Here is a 17,716-nt window from a genome sequence, read left to right on the forward strand (position 1 = left end):
GCAACAGTCAACAGTGACTGGAGCATCAGCCCAAAGCAAGTCTATCATACATAAAACGATGGATTATTAAAAGTAATTCTTTGAGGACAGTGTCTGAGGAGCCCAGCATCAAAATGAAGTGTATGGGTTTCATAGTACAATCAACAGGTCAAATGCTATCCTTGAAGAAAAGTCAAATGCTTATTGTTTGTGGATATTTTAAATCACTTTCATATGTGTTTATGTGTGTTATATATCATTTGATTATATGTGTGAATACATGTATACATGTGTGTGAAGACTGGAGGTAAAATGTTTTCTTCAGTGACTATTTTTAAATGTTAATTATTACTATTATTATTAATTTTATGTATATGGCGTTTTCTTGTATGCACTGTGTACATGTTTCCATAAAAATCAAAAGAAGGTGCTATATCACATGAAACCGTAATTAGAGAAGGTAATCAAAGAACTTTAATTTGGTTTGGTTTGTGCATCCTCATGGTGGAGCAAATTCTGGCGATTTATTCGTCTTGCCGGTTCTTGGTCTTTTTATCTATTTTTTCTTGCAGCATCTGACTTTAGGAAGGCCACAGCTGCCAATCTGTTTAAAACCGGAAGTACACGCACCCCAGCATATGCCTCCATTGGCCACACATGTTACTGGATTGTTGATTCTTTTAGTAAAGGCTGGAAGATAAGTAAGAAAAGCACATATTAGAATTGAAACCTTCAGGTCAGAAATACAGACCAGTGTGCTATTATTCTGAGTAAATCCCAGCAAGCTCCCTTTCCTCTCCCTGCAAAACAAACAAACAAACAAACAAACAAAACCTGGGGAGTCTGTTTTAGCAGGACTGAATCCAGTTCTGGCCACTGCTGCTGTGTAAAGGGAGGCTGGGTTTCCTAGCACCCAAATGTTGAAGGGTCTGCTCCTCCCCTGACTGACTGCAACTTTCAGGGCCATCAGGCTAGATCTCAGCAAAGATGCTGTGTGAGTCCTCAGCTGTCTCCCAGCAGCCCTGGCTCTCCTTTCCCACACGCAAGTGCCTTGTGCTAGCATCAGAGACAGCCAGTGGGTGTGATTGTGTACACACATGTGTGCAGATACACACAGAGGCCAGAGGCTGGCCTAAGATATGTTCATCAAGTGCTCTCTGCCTCAGCTTTTGAGACTCACAGTGAACCTGGAGCTCACTGAGTGGGTGTGTCTGACAAGCTGGCCAGTGTGCCTCTGGGATGGTCCTCTGTGCCAGCATTACAGATGTGCAACAGCTCTCTCTGCTTCTGCATGGATACTGCGGTCCCAACTCAGATCTTTATACTTGGACAACAAGCGCTTTTGGTCACTGAGCCATCTTCCTATTTTACACTAAGGTATTTTAACTTCCAGGTACCTATTTTAAACAAAGGATTTGATTCAAACCTCCCTGTGCAGCACTTGCCTAAATGATAACATGATTCCTAAGTAACCTTCATTGGAAATCAAAAGTCAAAACTAACTTTTTGATAGGTTCTAATGCCTAAAATCAGGTCTTAAACTCATCGTTCCTTCTTCCCCTCCCTCTTCCTTCACATTCATCTAAATGACAGAGTACGTGTTTGTGCAAATCATGGAACAGAGATGCTCCTCTGTAAATAGGAACCCATCGATCGACAAAATTGGTGAAATTATGTCTCTCTATGTAATTTTTGTTTGATGCAGTCTGAGGCCTTTGCTTCTTTCATTCATTTCCTGTTCTCTCGTGCTTGTGTAGCTCCCTCTCCTGAGTTGTGGGCCCCTTTTATTGTTTGCCTAATGACAAGGACGAAATACAACCTGGAGCCTGGAAAGATGGCTCATCAGTTAGGAGGTCATACTGCTCCTGCAGAGGAACTGAAATATCAGGGAACCCACATGTGCCTATAACTCAATCTCTGAGAGATTAGATGTCCTCTTACATCCTCTGTGAGTACTGTACTATGTGGCACATACCCATACACAGATCCATACATGAACACATAATTTAGAAGAATATAAACATTTCCCACAAAATACAATGTAGGCAGAGTTTGGGAAGCTGTGTTTCATAGCCTCCCTGAGCTATGATCCTTATTACCCCTGTAGACAGTGTGTGCTTAAGAGTCTTCCATAGGGGAAGGAGGAGAGGAAGTTCTCAAATAGAGGCTGGGCTGGTTATTCTGAAGGGTTCTCTAGAGTAAGCAGACACTCTACTCCTTAAATATAAAGATTTATAAATGAATACCTTTTTTCATATACGAATCAAATATTCTTCATGTTATTTTGGAGCTACCTATAAGAAACTCATTTCATAATCTTAAGCTTAGCAACAGGAGTTGGGAAATGGAAGTCAGGTGCTACAGATCAGCTCAGAGTGAGTCTATATCAGGCTCCTTCATGTTAAAAAGAAAGAGTCCTGGGTTTGTTTCAGCAGTCACATGATACACATTGTCTAAAATGTGCTTAGAGAGAAAAAAGGAAGGCAGCAAATGGATTACAGAGAGACAGAGAGACAAAGAGACAGGCAGACACACACAGAGAAAGAGACAAAGAGGGGGATGGAGAGATGGCTCAGAAGTTAACAGTACTTGACTGCTCTTCCAGAGGTCCTGAGTTCAGTTCCCATCAACCACATGGTGGCTCACAACCATCTGTAATGAGATCTGATGTCTTCTTCTTGGTGTGTCTGAAGAGAGCTACACTGTATTCATATACATAAAATAAATAAATAAATATTTTTTAAAAAAGAAAGAGACAAAGGCACACACACACACACACACACCAGGTAAGGAGCTGTCTCTCATTTCACTTTAGGACCAGACTATCCCCCTGCCTCACCTCCAAGTGGAGACAGCAGCACCAGGAGAAATGCGAAGAGAAGGTAATGGATCCTCATGACTGAAGCCTGGTGAGTTGTAGAGATGTAGAGGGACTGGAGCTCAGGGCCTTATACAGTGCCAGGTGCTGCCTCCTGTGTAGGATTCTACACTGACTAGAGACCCGGTAATTACAATTATGAAACACAGAGCACCTTATCTCTCTTGTCAAGGAGTTTCCCTTTGAGAGCACACTCAGTGACTCTTATGCAAGTATGGGGAACCCTAAGTGACTTCCTCCTGCACTGCTCACCAAGAGCACCTTTCTGCCCGACTACTTAGGTGGGAGAGACCCGTGCTGTCCTGGGACAGACTTGCTGGTTACAATTGGACCTTATGTGCCTCAACCTCAGACATTTGACTTGGTCATCTCAGAGTCTGACAACAGGCTTAGGCCTCAGTGGGGACTCATTTCACATAGATTCATCTGGGCTTGAGCACACACAGCTGCTGGAGACAACAGAATGTGAGCCAACTCAAGCTTCCCCAAGCTTTTCCAGGTCAGAACATGGGCCTAGTCTCACAGATTTCTCCAAGTTACTGCACAACGGTGAAGTTCATTTACTACCAAAACTTCCAGCAACTCACCATCCACTCAATCTGAGGGACATGGAGTCAGATAGCGGTGCTGCTTCCTCTCTCAGAGAAAGCAACGTGTTGGTGACACGTTACCTGATCAAGGGGCCCCATGCCCACCTAGAAGAAACCAGTGAATAGCTAGCTCTAGCCACAAGGTGATGGTCAACCCATGGGAATTGCTAACCTTTGGTTCTGTGGTTCTCCATTCTCTGAAATAAAGTGAGAACCAGAGGTGAGGGGTCAAGATGCTTTTTGGAATCTTTTATAAGAATGGGTGACAGGGGGCTCCAGTCCTTCCCACCAACTCCCTGTTGCTCCTGCTCAGACCTCACCCTGGGTGGGGGGCATGTGGCTCACCTCAGAGTGAGGTCTCGTGTGGAGTCTGTAGCCCAGCTGTTCATTTTTATCCTAGAAAACCATTGACAACTATCAAGACATAACCCATACCAAGAACTGAGAAATGAGGATTTTGTAAGGAAAAATAATTTATGTGAATCAGGATTTCTTCCTCCCAACAGAAAGATTAAACAAATAACCACAACAGCAGATATCTATAAATTATGAACAGTTTTGACAAAGGCTGTTCTGTGGAGTTCCCAGCAAAGAGTTTTGAGGCTGGAGAGTGAATAGTTGGGACCCACAATAGAAAGCCTCACTCCCTACTATTCAGCCATTAGAAACAATGAATTCATGAAATTCTTAGGCAAATGGATGGAGCTAGAGAACATCATACTAAGTGAGGTAACCCAGACTCAAAAGGTGAATCATGGTATGCACTCACTAATAAGTGGTTATTAACCTAGAAAACTGGAATACCCAAAACATAATCCACACATCAAATGAGATACAAGAAGAAAGCAGGAGTCGTCCCTGGTTCTGGAAAGACTCAGTGAAACAGTATTTGGCAAAACCAGAACGGGGAACTGGGAAGGGGTGGGAGGGAGGACAGGGGAAGAGAAGGGGGCTTACGGGACTTTCGGGGAGTGGGGGGGCTAGAAAAGGGGAAATCATTTGAAATGTAAATAAATTATATCGAATAAAAAAAAAGAATGAAAAAAAAAAAGAAAGCCTCAGTATTGGGCTTGTAGAAGTATTTTTAAACTGGCATACAAAAGAGATTTTAAAAGAAAATCAGACACAGTAAGTATACATATTTGTGAACTATTTTGTACTATCTCAGTATATACATGTGGTAGGCAATGATGAATTCAGGATAATTAATATATCTGTCAATTCAAATGGAATAATTTTATGATAATTTTATTTTACTATGAGTAGTTCCAATCCCCTCTCATTATCTTCGGTGATACTAACATACAATAGATGCAGTGGAATCCAGGCATAACTCTCCTGTCTGTTTCTAAACACCAACCTCCCTCTATTCTCCTTGCCCCTACCTTCATCTGGTCATTATTAGCCTGCTCTGCAATCTGAGGAGTCCTTAAGTGCATCTGGTAAGTGATCTGTAATAATTCTTTGATCTGAAGAGGAAGTTTCTGATGGATCAGGGAATGGCAGGGCTGGGTTAGGGCAATGTTGCATGCTATAAGCACGTTCCGTCTGGGAATGGAGCATTGCCACACGCCATCTCACCTCTCTTCGGGACTTTGCTTCCCTGAGTGATGCAGGCGAGTATTGAGAAAGCATGTTTACTCAACCCCAAAGCTAAGCTATCTCTTCCAGGCCAAGGAAGCACAGACAAAAACTTAATGTGGAAAGATCATTGTCTGTAAAGGCTCAGCCTGAATTAATACACCATCCCTCCCCATTTGCACAATTTCCTCACTTTCCACAGTAAAAAGCAAACATATTCATTTTCTGTCAATGTGGCCAAATACTTTTGACAAGTCAACTCTGATGGAGGAAAGTTAATTTGGCTCAAGGCTTAGAGACTCAATCCGTGGTGAGTGGGCACTACTGTGTTGTGGTTTATCATAAGCCAGGACATAAATGGCAAGGAGCATATGGTGAGGTACTCACCTGCTAGGGAGAGGCTGGGTATGCCCATATCCATGGCTGTGCTGTGTGTCCAAATCCCTAGCTCACTTCTATTAGGCTCATTTGCAGAATGTCCCACCATCATCCAGATGGGTCTCAGGCTAACCAAAACTTTAACATGTGTCTTCTTGTGGATATTTAGGATCTCAGCCAAGTCAGGTAAGACAGTGAATAACTCCAGTGGTGTGCTGCTAGGTGTGTGTCCATCCCCGAGCCCAAGTAGTGAGCTGTGTGTGTGTGTGTGTGTGTGTGTGTGTGTGTGTGTGTGTGTGTGTGTGTTCCCCAGCCCCAGTGGTGCGGTACTATGTGTGTTTAACCCCACCTCTTATGGTGTGGTGCTCTCTGCTCACCAGAAACGAAGTAGGTCATCAGGACTTGCTTACCTTCTGGGTTTTCAGGGTCTAAATTAGTATATTGTAATAGGGTCTTTGTAAAGCACTAGAAAAGTTGAGATACGTTTTGTGGGTTTTCCTGGAGTTTTTCCAAATGTACCAGTTTAAGAGCTGGCCTACAAATACTGTCCAGGAGACAGAGTATGAATCTATTTCTGGCTAAAATACTACCTGGGCAATTTTAATTCCTTTGAGGATCCTGGTCAGGTACCATCTCAGATCTGATCGAATAGGCGGGATCTGTTTGATGAGTCTTGTCTGCATGTGTTCCTGCCTGCTCCCAAACTCGCCTCCATTTGTCAGGAAGTAAATTGTATGCACATCATCGAAAGGCAAGCTATAAGACTGAGTAATATACCGAAATTCTTTAACAAAGGATTAGAGGTATGGGATTCCAGACTGTTTTCTATTTGAAAAAGTCTACTTAGTGAGAAAGGACATACACTCTGATTAGATCATCTACTTAGCTACTTCCCTTAATGGCAGGATTGATGCTGGGTTAGGATGGGTGGGGAGAGAAGTAGGAGATTTAGCTGTAGACTTAGAATGAGTGGCGGGAGGGCTGGAAGTAGGTGCTAGTACAGATGATCGATCAGAGAGGCCTGCAGGGCACAGGAGGAGGGGAGGAGACTAGAGAGGTTGAGCAAGAAGGCTCTGGGGAAGTCTGGTGAGAAGAGGAAGCTGAGGAGGCTGGGGTTTTAGAAGAGGTTTTAGAGACAAGTGTGCAACAGTAAGGGAGTTATTCTTTAGCTGGGTTGAGGACTGTAGTATCATCTAGTAGAGGTTTCATAGCTAGAAGAAGTTGAGTTAGGACAAGAAGAGCAGAGAGAATGTTTGGATCTAAGATATGTCAAAACTTTGGCATAAGGGACCTCTTTCCATTTACTGGACTACTGGCAGAATATATGAAGATCCCTGAAAATTGTAGGATCAAATGTGCCATTAACTGGCCATTCGGAGCTGTTGTCTAATGGATACTAAATCTATACTTTACTGCAAAAGCATATAAGCTTGGATAGTCTCATATCAGATGTTAGTTTCAGAGATTTGAGATTTTCCGGGTACATCTCTGAGGGCAACCTGGAGGCACAGATGAAGCCAGTGAGACACCCGTGAGGTGGCAGGGATGCTATTGGACTATTTGTACAGGCGTCCCAAGAAAAAAATTCAATAAGTAGTAAATAAAAGCTAGATCTAGACTTGCCAAGTTGTCTCGTGGGTGTTAGTGGCTAGTGAGTCCAGGACTCATAAGAAAAAAATCAATTTACCTAGGCTTAGGATTTATGTAAGGCAGCAAAAGGAAACAGCTTGTGATGTCAGATAAGATAGGAGTCATGTAAACTACTGTGGGTGGTGCTGGAAGAGGGGAGAGAGAGAGAGAGACAGAGAGAGAGAGAGAGAGAGAGAGAGAGAGAGAGAGTCACCCAAGGATCAAAGTCCTAAACTGTGGTGTCAGCTAGGACACTGGTCATTGGGACCTTGGAATGTCCATCCCCTAAGCCCATAGAGAGTGGCCAACCCTCTTTGGGAGGAGTGGCCTTGCCCACCAACCAGAATGAAAACCTTATCATTCCACCAATGCTTGTGCGATGGTTTTTGTGATCCACTGGCAGGAAAAGTGAGATTGCCCAATTGGCCAACCTATAAGATTGAGGTCCTGCCCATGGGTCTTAATCCACATAGTGTGACTATCCCATATGGTGGAGTTCCCTGTGCTCCACAGCTGTGTCTGTGGTGCAGCCTGTGGATCCACAGGCCTGCGTGGGTGGTCCCTAGTAAGTCCCACGTTTCAGCACCAATGTTAGTTGAAAACAGCATATTCCTGGACAGATCATGCCAAGTTCACACTTTGAGAGGTCTTTACTGAAAGAGGGGAAAAAGCGAGAAAGAGAGAGATGGGTCGGGTTCCTGTCTTTTATTCGAGCCATGACATAGGTAATGGCAGGTGATTGCCATGGTGGCCCAGTGAAGTCTGTAATGTTGATATTTTACAGACAGAGGCGAAAAAAGAAATATCTCCTGGGAATAATGGAACTCTCTGTAAATTTAGAAGCTGAAAATCTCACCTGGCAATTTACTATATTCTCTTACTTTCTGGCTATTTAAGATGGGCCTGTAGTTCTCAAGTAGCAGCTTGCCCTGACTTCCTCCTTTTCTCTCCTTCACAGGGATTCCTAAGGCCTGGCTGATAATCCGGTCTTTGAAGTCAATTCACTGACCTCTAAACCCCCTTTTAAGAATTGCAATACTTTGCCTCATAGTTGTTTACATAATTGCTACCTTCCAACCACATGCAGGTTTATATGGCTGTGCGTATGTGTATGAGGATGGCTCTGGCACTCTGGTACTGAAAGCATTGATTAAGTCACGAAGTTTTGTTTTACAAAGTAGAAGGCTAAAATGTTAGATAAGGATTTTTAACAAGAACTTGTTAAGACCCAGGTGGTATAAGAAACTTCAAACTCTTTGAAGGTTTACTGTAAACTATGAGTGACCCTGTATTCTAATCAGGAAGTTTGATGGCATCTGTAAATTGATCTTCTATATCTGTTACTGAGAAACTTTGTACTTGATTGATTTTGCATTTCCTGTACCAAATGGCTATGATAATTGTGCCTTTTGAAATGGTAATACCAACTCTTCCTGTATAAAAATCCTTGCCTTAGAGCTCCAAAATACATTCAGATTCAAACCTCTACTGTGTGTGTGTGGTTTGTTCTGTCTGTCATCTCAGCCGGACCTGTGCCTTCCTGGACCAGAGAATCCTAGATATCCCACAGCAGACCCAAGGTCTGTAAAAGGTGATGACTTGCAGGTGATGCAGATAACACAAGGGGTGTGTGACCATTGCCATGGCCACAGACACAGGAGGGTCCTATCCCCCAGGGATGACATCATTGCTGGGATCAGAAGCTGTCTGTCAACAGTTGCTGATGCTAACTAACACTGCCAAGCTCCAGTGTTGTTCTTCTATGTGTCTATTCCCTGCCTCCATTCGGGAGCTGCCCTGGGTGCACCCACAGCTCTGGTTCTATCAGAAAACCAAGGGGCCTGTCATTGTTAGAAGTGCAAAGCCATTTAGCCTTTTCTTGCTTTTACCCATTTTAACTTTAAGGGTCTTACCTTCTGTATCGGCTGGGTTTGTGTGTCAACTTGACACAGGCTGGAGTTATCACAGAGAAGGGAGCTTCAGTCGGGGAAGTGCCTCCATGAGATCCAGCTGTGGGGCATTTTCTCAATTAGTGATCAAGTGGGGAGGGCCCCTTGTGGGTGGTACCACCTTCGGGCTGGTGCTCTTGGGTTCTATAAGAGAGCAGAACCAGGGGCCTTTCCTCCTTTCTTCTTGTACCTCATTTGATGTGTGGATTATGTTTTGGGCTGAGCAAGCCAGGGGAAGCAAGCCAGTAAGGAACATCCCTCCATGGCCTCTGCTTCAGCTCCTGCTTCCTGACCTGCTTGAGTTCCAGTCCTGACTTCCTTTTGTGATGAACAGCAATGTGGAAGTGTAAGCTGAATAAACCCTTTCCTCCCCCAACTTGCTTCTTGGTAATGATGTTTGTGCAGGAATAGAAACCCTGACTAAGACACCTTCAAAAAACAGAATAGACATTAAAGTCTTTTCATAGATGAGGGAATTTGCTACAAAACCCTATCGAGTCCTGCCATCCTCTAGAAGACCCAGAACGATGCTTCACTTGCTGCAGGAAACGTCATCTCATTCCTGCAACAGTCAACAGTGACTGGAGCATCAGCCCAAAGCAAGTCTATCATACATAAACTATGGATTATTAAAAGTAATTCTTTGAGGACAGTGTCTGAGGGGCCCAGTATAGATACGATATGATTTGCATAGAGCAATCAAAAGGTCAAATACTGATTATTTGTGGATATTTTAAATCACTTTCATATGTGTGTATGTGTGTTACATATCATTTGATTATATGGGTGAATGTGGAGAGCTTTTGGGGGTTGCCTCTAGACACTTGGCAGAAAATGTAACTTCAGACTAGGAGGAAAGAAGTAAGCTCAAGGCAGGAGTCTGACTTTGGGCCGGGACTCAGGAAATAGGCTCAGGTTAGGAACATTAACATTTGAGTTAATGCAGAGCTCAGAGCAGGCTCAGCTGAGGCTTGGGTGGCAGTTCTTTCTTTTATCTTAGTGATCCTGGCTATTCCCTAGAAAGGTGTTTATTGGATTTTGTTTATTGTCTTGCTTGTTCCACGACCCACAACTGATCTTATCATTTTACAGGTACTTAAAGTGGTATAAAAACAGACAGGAAACAAAACTGCTTTAGTCTCAGGACTGGCTGGGGTCATGCTACAGAGCTGTCTAATTGTCTTTTTTCTTTTTAATTCTCACTCTTGCCCTGGGGAACCTGTTGACTTACTGAGCTGGCTTGGTCAGGTGAAAACATGCATACATGGGTGTGTCTGTGTGTTAGACATCATTTGATTATATGTGCAAATACAGGTATGTATACATGTGTGTGAAGGCTGAAGGTAAAGAGTTTTCAATGAGTATTTTTAACGTTGTAATTATGGCTATTATTATTAATTTTATTTGTATGGTATTTTTCCTGTATGGACTGTGTATATGTTGCCATAAAGGTCAAAAGAAGGTGCTGTATCCCCTGGAACTGGAGTTAGAGAATGTAATCAAAGAACTTTAATTTGGTTTGTTTTGTGCATCTTCACGGGGTAGCGAATTCTGGCGATTTATTCGTCTCGCTGGCTCTTGGTCTTTTTATCCGGTTTATCTTGCAGCATCTGACTTTAGGAAGACCACAGCTGCCAATCTGTCGCAAACCTCTAGTGCACGGACCCCAGCATATGCCTCCATTGGACATGCATGTTATTGGATTGTTGATTCTTTGAGTAAAGGCTGGAATAAATAAGAAAAACACGTGTTAGAGTTGAAACCCTAAGGTCAGAAATACAGACCAGTGTGCTATTATCTTGAATACATCCAAACAGGCTCTGCCCCCCCCCCAAAAAAAAAAACAGAAGACAAACCTGGGGTGTTTGTTTTAGCAGGACGAATCCAGTGCTGGCCACTGCTGCTGTGTAAAGGGATGCTGGGTTTCCTAGCACCCAAATGCTGAAGGGTCTGCTTCACCCCTGACTGACTGCAACTTTCAGGGCCATCAGGCTAGATCTCAGCAAAGATGCTGTGTGAGTCCCCAGCTGCCTCCCAGAAGCCCTGGCTCTCCTTTCCCACACGCAAGTGCCTTGTGCTAGCATCAGACAGCCAATGGGTGTGAGTTTGTACACACATGTGTGCAGACACACACAGAGGCCAGAAGCTGGCCTAAGATATGTTCATCATCCTATTTTACACTAAGGTATTTTAACTTCCAGGTACCTACTTTAAACAAAGGATTGGCCCCAAACCTCTCTGTATAGGACTTGCTTAATGATAACTTGATTCTTAAGTAACTTACAATGGAAACCAAAAGTCAAAATCGTATTTTTGATAGTTTCTAATGCCTAAAATCAGGTCTTAATCTCACACTTCATACCCCTCCCTCCTTCCTTCTTCACATTCATCTAAAGGCAGAGTGTTTGGGAACAGAGATGCTCCTCTGTAAACCAGGACCCATCAACAAAATTAGTGAAATTACATTTCTCTATATGTAACTTCTGTCTGATACAGCTTAAGGCCTTTGTTCGTTCACTCATTTCATGTTCTCTCTTACTTGTCTAGCTTCCTCTCTTGAGTTGTATTTCTCTTTTATTCTGTTTGCTTTATGTCAAAGATGTAATACAACCCGGAGCCTGGAATGATGTCTCAGCAGTTAGGAGTGCATACTGCTCACACAGAAGACCTGAGATAAGTTCCCAGTGCCATATCAGACAGCCCATATGTGCCTACAACTCCATCTCTGAGACATTAGTTCTCAAATAGAGGCTGGGCTGGTTATTCTGAAGGGTGCTCTAGAGTAAGCAGAGACTCTACTCCTTAAATATAAAGATTTATAAATGAATACCTTTTTTTCAGATACGAATCAAATATTCTTCATGTTATTATTTTTGAGCTACCCATAAGAAACTCATTTCATAATCTTAAGCTTAGCAACAGGAGTTGGGAAATGAAAGTCAGGTGCTACAGATCAGCTCAGAGTGAGTCTACATCAGGCTCCTTCATGTTAAAAAGAAAGAGTTCTGGGTTTGTTTCAGCAGTCACACGATACACATTGTCTTAAAATGTGCTTAGAGGAAAGAAAAAAGGAAGGCAATAAGTGGATTAGAGGGACAGACAGAGAGACAAAGAGACAGGCAGACACACACAGAGAAAGAGACAAAGAGGGGGCTGGAGAGACGGCTCAGTGGTTAAGAGCATTGACTGCTCTTCCAGAGGTCCTGAGTTCAGTTCCCATCAACCACATGGTGGCTCACAACCATCTGTAATGAGATCTTATGTCCTGTTCTGGTGTGTCTGAAGACAGATGCAGTGTAGTCACATACATAAAATAAACAAATCTTTAAAAAAAGAGACAAAGGCACACACACACACATACACACACACACACACACACATACCAGGTAGGGAGCTGTCTCTCATTTCATTTTGGGACCAGACTATTCCCCTGCCTCACCTGCAAGTGGAGACAGCAGCACCAGGAGAAATGCGAAGAGAAGGTAATGGATCCTCATGACTGAAGCCTGGTGTGTTGTAGAGATGTAGAGGGACTGGAGCTCAGGGCCTTATATAGTGCCAGGTTCTGCCTCCTGTACAGGATTCCACACTGGCCAGAACCCCAGTAATTACAATTATGAAACGCAGAGCACCTCATCTCTCTGGTCAAGGAGTGGCCCTTTGAGAGCACACTCAGTGTGAGGATTTCCTCCTGCACTGCTCACCAAGAGCACCTTTCTGCTCTACTTCTTAGGTGGGAGGAACCCATGCCATCCAGGGACAGACTTGTATACAACTGGACATTGCTTGCCTGAACCTCAGACATTTGTCTTGGTCATCTCGGAGTCTGGCAGCAGGCTTAGGCCTCAGTGGGGACTCATTTCACATAGATCCATCAGGGCTTGGGGACACTGATGCATTCAGCAGAATGTGAGCCAACTCAAGGTTTCCCAAGCTTTTTGAAGTCAGAACATGTGCCTAGTCTCATAGATTTCTACTAAAACCCTCCAGCTACTTACCATCCACCCAATGTGCTGGACATGGAGTCAGACAGGTGTGCTGCTTCCTCTCTCAGAGAAAGCAGGTAACGTCTTACCTGAACATGGGGCCCCACGCCCACCTAGAAGAAACTCATGAGTACCTGGTTCTAGCCGCCAGCCAATGAGCACGCCGGATCTCAGCCAAGCCAGGTATGGAAGTGAGTAGCCTCTCATCTCACCTACTCAGAAGGCCTACGGAGGAAGGCCATTTGAGCAACTTTGAGAAACCATGTCCCAAACTGGTATGAGGTAAATGCATCATACAAGAGGCCTTCTGTTGGGTAGTACTTGCCTACCACACACTAGACTCGTGGGTCACTCTCTCCCTAGTATCATGAGGAAAAAAAATTTTTGAGACAGGGTATCTCTGTGCAGTACAGGCTATCATGGAACTTGCTCCATAGACCAGGCTGGCCTCGAACTCAGAGATACACCTGTTTGCCTTCCAGGTCCTTTGATCAAAAGTGTGCACCACCACCTGGTGATTTTTTTTTCAATCCTGAATCACAGATCTTCAACAAACCTTTCCCTAATTATCTCATCCTATGTTTCCTTAGGGAAAATTCCTTTGTAGAGCCCAGACCTATTTATATACATGAAGAAGTATCTGGGCAGTATTCCTATACCCCCATTTTTACAAGTAGGATCTCATTAGCCATTGGTTTTTCTCCCCTGGGTCATTTTAAATCTAAGCACACACTTTGAATTAGGCTCATTCAACTATTTATTCCCAGACTTCGCTTTACTTTCGAGCAAGCAATCTTAAGGAACTCCATAATGTAGGGGAGAGGCTTTATTGGGCTTAGAGTTTGTAAGCAGTGGTTCCCACATGAGCGTGCTTAGCATTAATTCTAACTCATCCTTTTCTGGATGACTCAACTGCCTCCAATTACTATGAAAACAATGCTCTGTCATTTAAAGATCCACCCATTTAAGTGTGTTTTTCCCATAAAGTCCTGTTGCAATCCCAGGGAACAGCCAGTAGCACTTCTCTGGATGCTGTCTAATTCTGGTTTGGACTCCTTGAATGAGGTGGCTCTCGACTTAAAAAGGAAGCAAAGAGAATCTGAAACACTTGAGGAGAGGGGAGGGGAGGGAGGGAGCAGGCATTGAGGAAGGAATACAGCAAAGTGATGATGGTGAGATCAGCCTAGGCACTGAGGACAGGGGGCTGAAGGTCTCTTCAAGAACTCTGTGGCTGCAGCTCCTGCTTCTCTCCTTAAATGGGCTAAGGTGCCTGCTTATGGCTGTATTCATCCTACCAAGTCCACATGAAAGAGACCTCCAGATTTTCCTCCTCAAAGACAAAATGACCATCAGTCATTCTGGAAGACCACACAACCATCATAAACAAGAACCCCTCACCAAAACCTGGAGATGAGACTGCTCAGCTTTTGGAGTGAGGACATGTGTAAACCTCAGTTTAGTTTCCTATGAGATTCATGTAGTGGGTACAATAGTAACCAACAACGCCTCGAGCTTGGGGAGAATAGACTCAGGCACTTCTCTTATAAAGGGAGATAGAGACCACACCCCACACCTCTCATGGACTCCAGACACAAGCAGAGTCTGTATCTCCTTAGGAAGTGGCTCAGTCACCCAGCAAAGGGAAAACCTACTGCTGGGCTTTCAGTCTTTCACAGATCTGATTTCAGAAAATAAAGTTTCTCAGCACAATGGTTTCAGTGTTTCTTTTTAAAAGTAATTTTAAAAATACCATCAAAGAGATGGTGTTACCACTTTAAAATTTTTTTGAAAAGCAGTTCCTTCTTTTCCAGATGAGGTGGGGGGCCCTGAACTGGAAGGAGGGTGGTGCTTGGTGTGACTCTGTTGCCTTCATCTTTGCCTTTTTCTTTTCTCTTAACTTGATACTTTTTTTAATCTTCTATATTCTTTGTTTACATTCCAAATGATTTCCCCTTTCCCAGTTCCCCCGTCCCCTTAAGCCCCATAAGCCCTCTTCCCTCCGCCCTTTCCAGAATCAAACCCCTCCCACTTCTCTGTCCTGGTAATCCCCAACAATGCTGCATCAAGCCTTTCCAGGACTAGGGCTCTCTCCTTCCTTCTTGGGAATCAAGATTCATTTGATATGTTAATCGTGTCTTGGGTATTCAGAGCTTCTGGGCTAATTAATATCCACTTATCAGTGACTGCATTCCATGTGTATTCTTTTGTGATTGGGTTACCTCACTTAGGATAATATTTTCCAGTGTTAACCATTTGCCTAAAAATTTCATGAATTCATTGTTTTTAATTGCTGACTAGTATTCCATTGTGTAAATATACCACATTTTCTGTATCCATTCCTCCTTTGAGGGACATCTGGGTTCTTTCCACTTCTGGCTATTATAAATAAGGCTGCTATGACACTCTGTAAGTGAAGTACAATACGATAATGGAGCAAGCACTGCAAAAACTGGACATTTCTGGAGAGAAAGTACACAGACTCTAGCGGGACAGCAAGGCTAACCAGGCCATTCTGGGCATCTCAGGAACAGCCTAGGTCATGGTCATTGCGACCTCAGCTCTGGAGAAAAAGGATGGTCTCCATGTGGCCAAACTTGGAAAGTTTATGTATTTATCCACCAATGGAAATATCCCGGAATATGTGCACAAATGTTATTTCTGACCCAAGCTCTGGGCTGGAATCCCAAAGCTCTCAGCAACAGTCAGGGAATGACCTCAAACAGAATGTGACTATGTGAAGGAGCAGGAAAATACCAGCACACATAAAACCGTTACAGGACCTTAGAAACTATGTAAGTGAACCCAGAAGGCTGCATTTATATATACATATGTGTATATTTATATAACAATAATAATTAAAGGAGTCAGGAATTTTAGGAGAAGTCACAGGAAGAAATGTAAATTATATAAATACAGTACTTATATATAAAATTATCAAGAAAATTTATTTTTTAAAAATAATCAACATCTTTGGATATAGAAATATCTTTGTTTCATAATAGGTTGTCTTAATATTTCCATAGCCTGCAAAATACCCTTCACTCCCCCAAAGTACATCACCTGATCTTAATAGAAAAGTAACTAAGTTGCCCAGACTATGTGTAAATGATTCAAAGTGTGTGCAAATGATCTAAGAAATGAGTTTGTAAAAATGTTAGCCAGAAAAATCACTTATCAATAATTAATATATTTCACTAAGAATGTATTTTTCCAAATTTTTAACAACTAGAATAGTTTATCTTTTATGAGCCTGTGCTATTAGTCCCCTAAAGCTCTTATTTTTATTACATTCCAAAAGTTATAAAGTGTTAATAAAGAATAAAGTTTTTTTTATCATCTTGTTCTCACTATAAATTCCTTCCCCGGACTCTTGCATAGATGGCTGTATTTTTGTTTAGGACATTACCAATCTGTAGCTGGGTCTAGTCTGATCATCTGAACATGAGTCATGCCATTTAATTCGCAAACCTGTCGGAGAGGAAGGATCCAATTTTACATACGAAAACCTCAGGACCCGGAAAAGTTAGAGTCACCTGAGGTCACCTAGCTACTGGAGTGACAGGACTGCCATTGGGGAAAAAAAGCAGCCTGTCTTCAAAGTCTTTGCTGCTAACCCCCCCCAATCAATAACCAAGGTGTCCTGGTGACTTTACAACCTCATTTACAGCATGTGCAGGAAGGGCACTCTACCAAACACTGTTGCAGGCTACTGCCACCTAGTGGTAAACCTTTGTCCATGTCTCCTTAAGATGAAGGTCATCCTTGGCTGCTTGATGACCTTCATCTTTGAATCATCCTGCCATCACTCCCAAATCAATCATTTGGGAGGATTACGAGCTTGAACCGACACCCCTAGTTTTAGTCAGTGCTGGGGATCGAACCCAGGGCTTCATGCTTGCCGGATAAATGCTCTACCAACTGACCTACTTCTACAGCTGTAATTCAGCATACGTTTTTATTCAAGTATTTATTGTCCATCTCTGGAAGTTCCATTTGATCCTTTATATGCTTCACCTTCCTCCCGAGGAACATCTTTACTCTAGGACTTGCCTGGGATAACTCTTTTCCACCTCTGCTGGCTAATTCTAGTGTCTCAGTTTCCGTGGGCGCATCTAGCCGCACGACTCTTCTTGTAGTGGGCTGTATCCTCCTGCTTCTCTGTTGCCTATCTGGGCGATTCTATGGTAGCTAGCACTTTGGACTTGGACTGTTGAGGGATGGATTTAACCGTCTCCTTTAAAGTCGGGCTGGGCTCAGATTTAGATTTTTCTCAGACAGCTTTCAAAAATGGTTCTGAAAACTTGCCAAGGAGCAGCGGAAACCTTGGTAACAAACTTGGTAGCGCCGCTACTGCACTACTTTAGCAAGGTGGATCTCCCTCTCCACTTTGCTGGTGGGAATGCATTTTCCAGCCCAGCACACTCCCGAAACATCCACACACATGCTTCCTTTCTTGTGTTTCGTTTTGTTCTGGTCGTGTGATGTTTTGTTCTAAGTGTCCCATGTCACCACTCACCCCAGAACGGAAGTTCCCTCTTCCATTCCGGTGTAGCTCTCAAACACTGTGTTCACCGACCCTATCTGCCCTTTCCCCACCTCTGAAGGCAATTGTGGGTATATCATGCTGTCTGAGGCTGTCTCAGTGACTTCCTGATGCAGTATTGCTTGCTGATCTTGTGATACTGCTTCCCTGTGCCTTGACTTAGAAACTGCCCTTGTGGTAAAGGCGCCCATCATTCTTTCTAT

At 43.3% G+C, this 17,716-nt stretch overlaps 2 protein-coding genes across 2 annotated transcripts; both read right to left on the bottom strand.

The window, feature by feature from the left end:
* Positions 1-430: 430 nt before the first annotated feature.
* On the bottom strand, positions 431-3,049 carry LOC127668562 (beta-defensin 4-like). Its single transcript, XM_052162201.1, has 2 exons — positions 2,819-3,049; positions 431-669 (listed from the first exon to the last, which is right to left on the bottom strand). Exons 1-2 carry the CDS (start codon positions 2,874-2,876, stop codon positions 536-538), a joined length of 192 nt encoding a protein of 63 aa, XP_052018161.1. The 5' UTR covers positions 2,877-3,049; the 3' UTR covers positions 431-535.
* A 7,469-nt stretch (positions 3,050-10,518) lies between these two features.
* LOC127668975 (beta-defensin 4-like) lies at positions 10,519-12,554 on the bottom strand. The gene is made up of 2 exons (XM_052162867.1): positions 12,424-12,554; positions 10,519-10,709 (listed from the first exon to the last, which is right to left on the bottom strand). Exons 1-2 carry the CDS (start codon positions 12,479-12,481, stop codon positions 10,519-10,521), a joined length of 249 nt encoding a protein of 82 aa, XP_052018827.1. The 5' UTR covers positions 12,482-12,554.
* Positions 12,555-17,716: the final 5,162 nt, after the last annotated feature.

Source organism: Apodemus sylvaticus, chromosome 18, assembly GCF_947179515.1.
Source record: "Apodemus sylvaticus chromosome 18, mApoSyl1.1, whole genome shotgun sequence".
Classification (NCBI taxonomy): Eukaryota; Metazoa; Chordata; class Mammalia; order Rodentia; family Muridae; genus Apodemus; species Apodemus sylvaticus.

What these genes read in the sequence shown, in the direction of transcription:
- LOC127668562 (XM_052162201.1), bottom strand. Translation starts at nt 2,876, where the DNA reads ATGAGGATCCATTACCTTCTCTTCGCATTTCTCCTGGTGCTGCTGTCT. An exon ending in GCTGCTGTCTCCACTTGGAG is followed by an intron (nt 670 to 2,818) that starts GTGAGGCAGGGG and finishes CTTATCTTCCAG; the next exon opens with CCTTTACTAAAAGAATCAAC.
- LOC127668975 (XM_052162867.1), bottom strand. Translation starts at nt 12,481, where the DNA reads ATGAGGATCCATTACCTTCTCTTCGCATTTCTCCTGGTGCTGCTGTCT. An exon ending in GCTGCTGTCTCCACTTGCAG is followed by an intron (nt 10,710 to 12,423) that starts GTGAGGCAGGGG and finishes TATTTATTCCAG; the next exon opens with CCTTTACTCAAAGAATCAAC.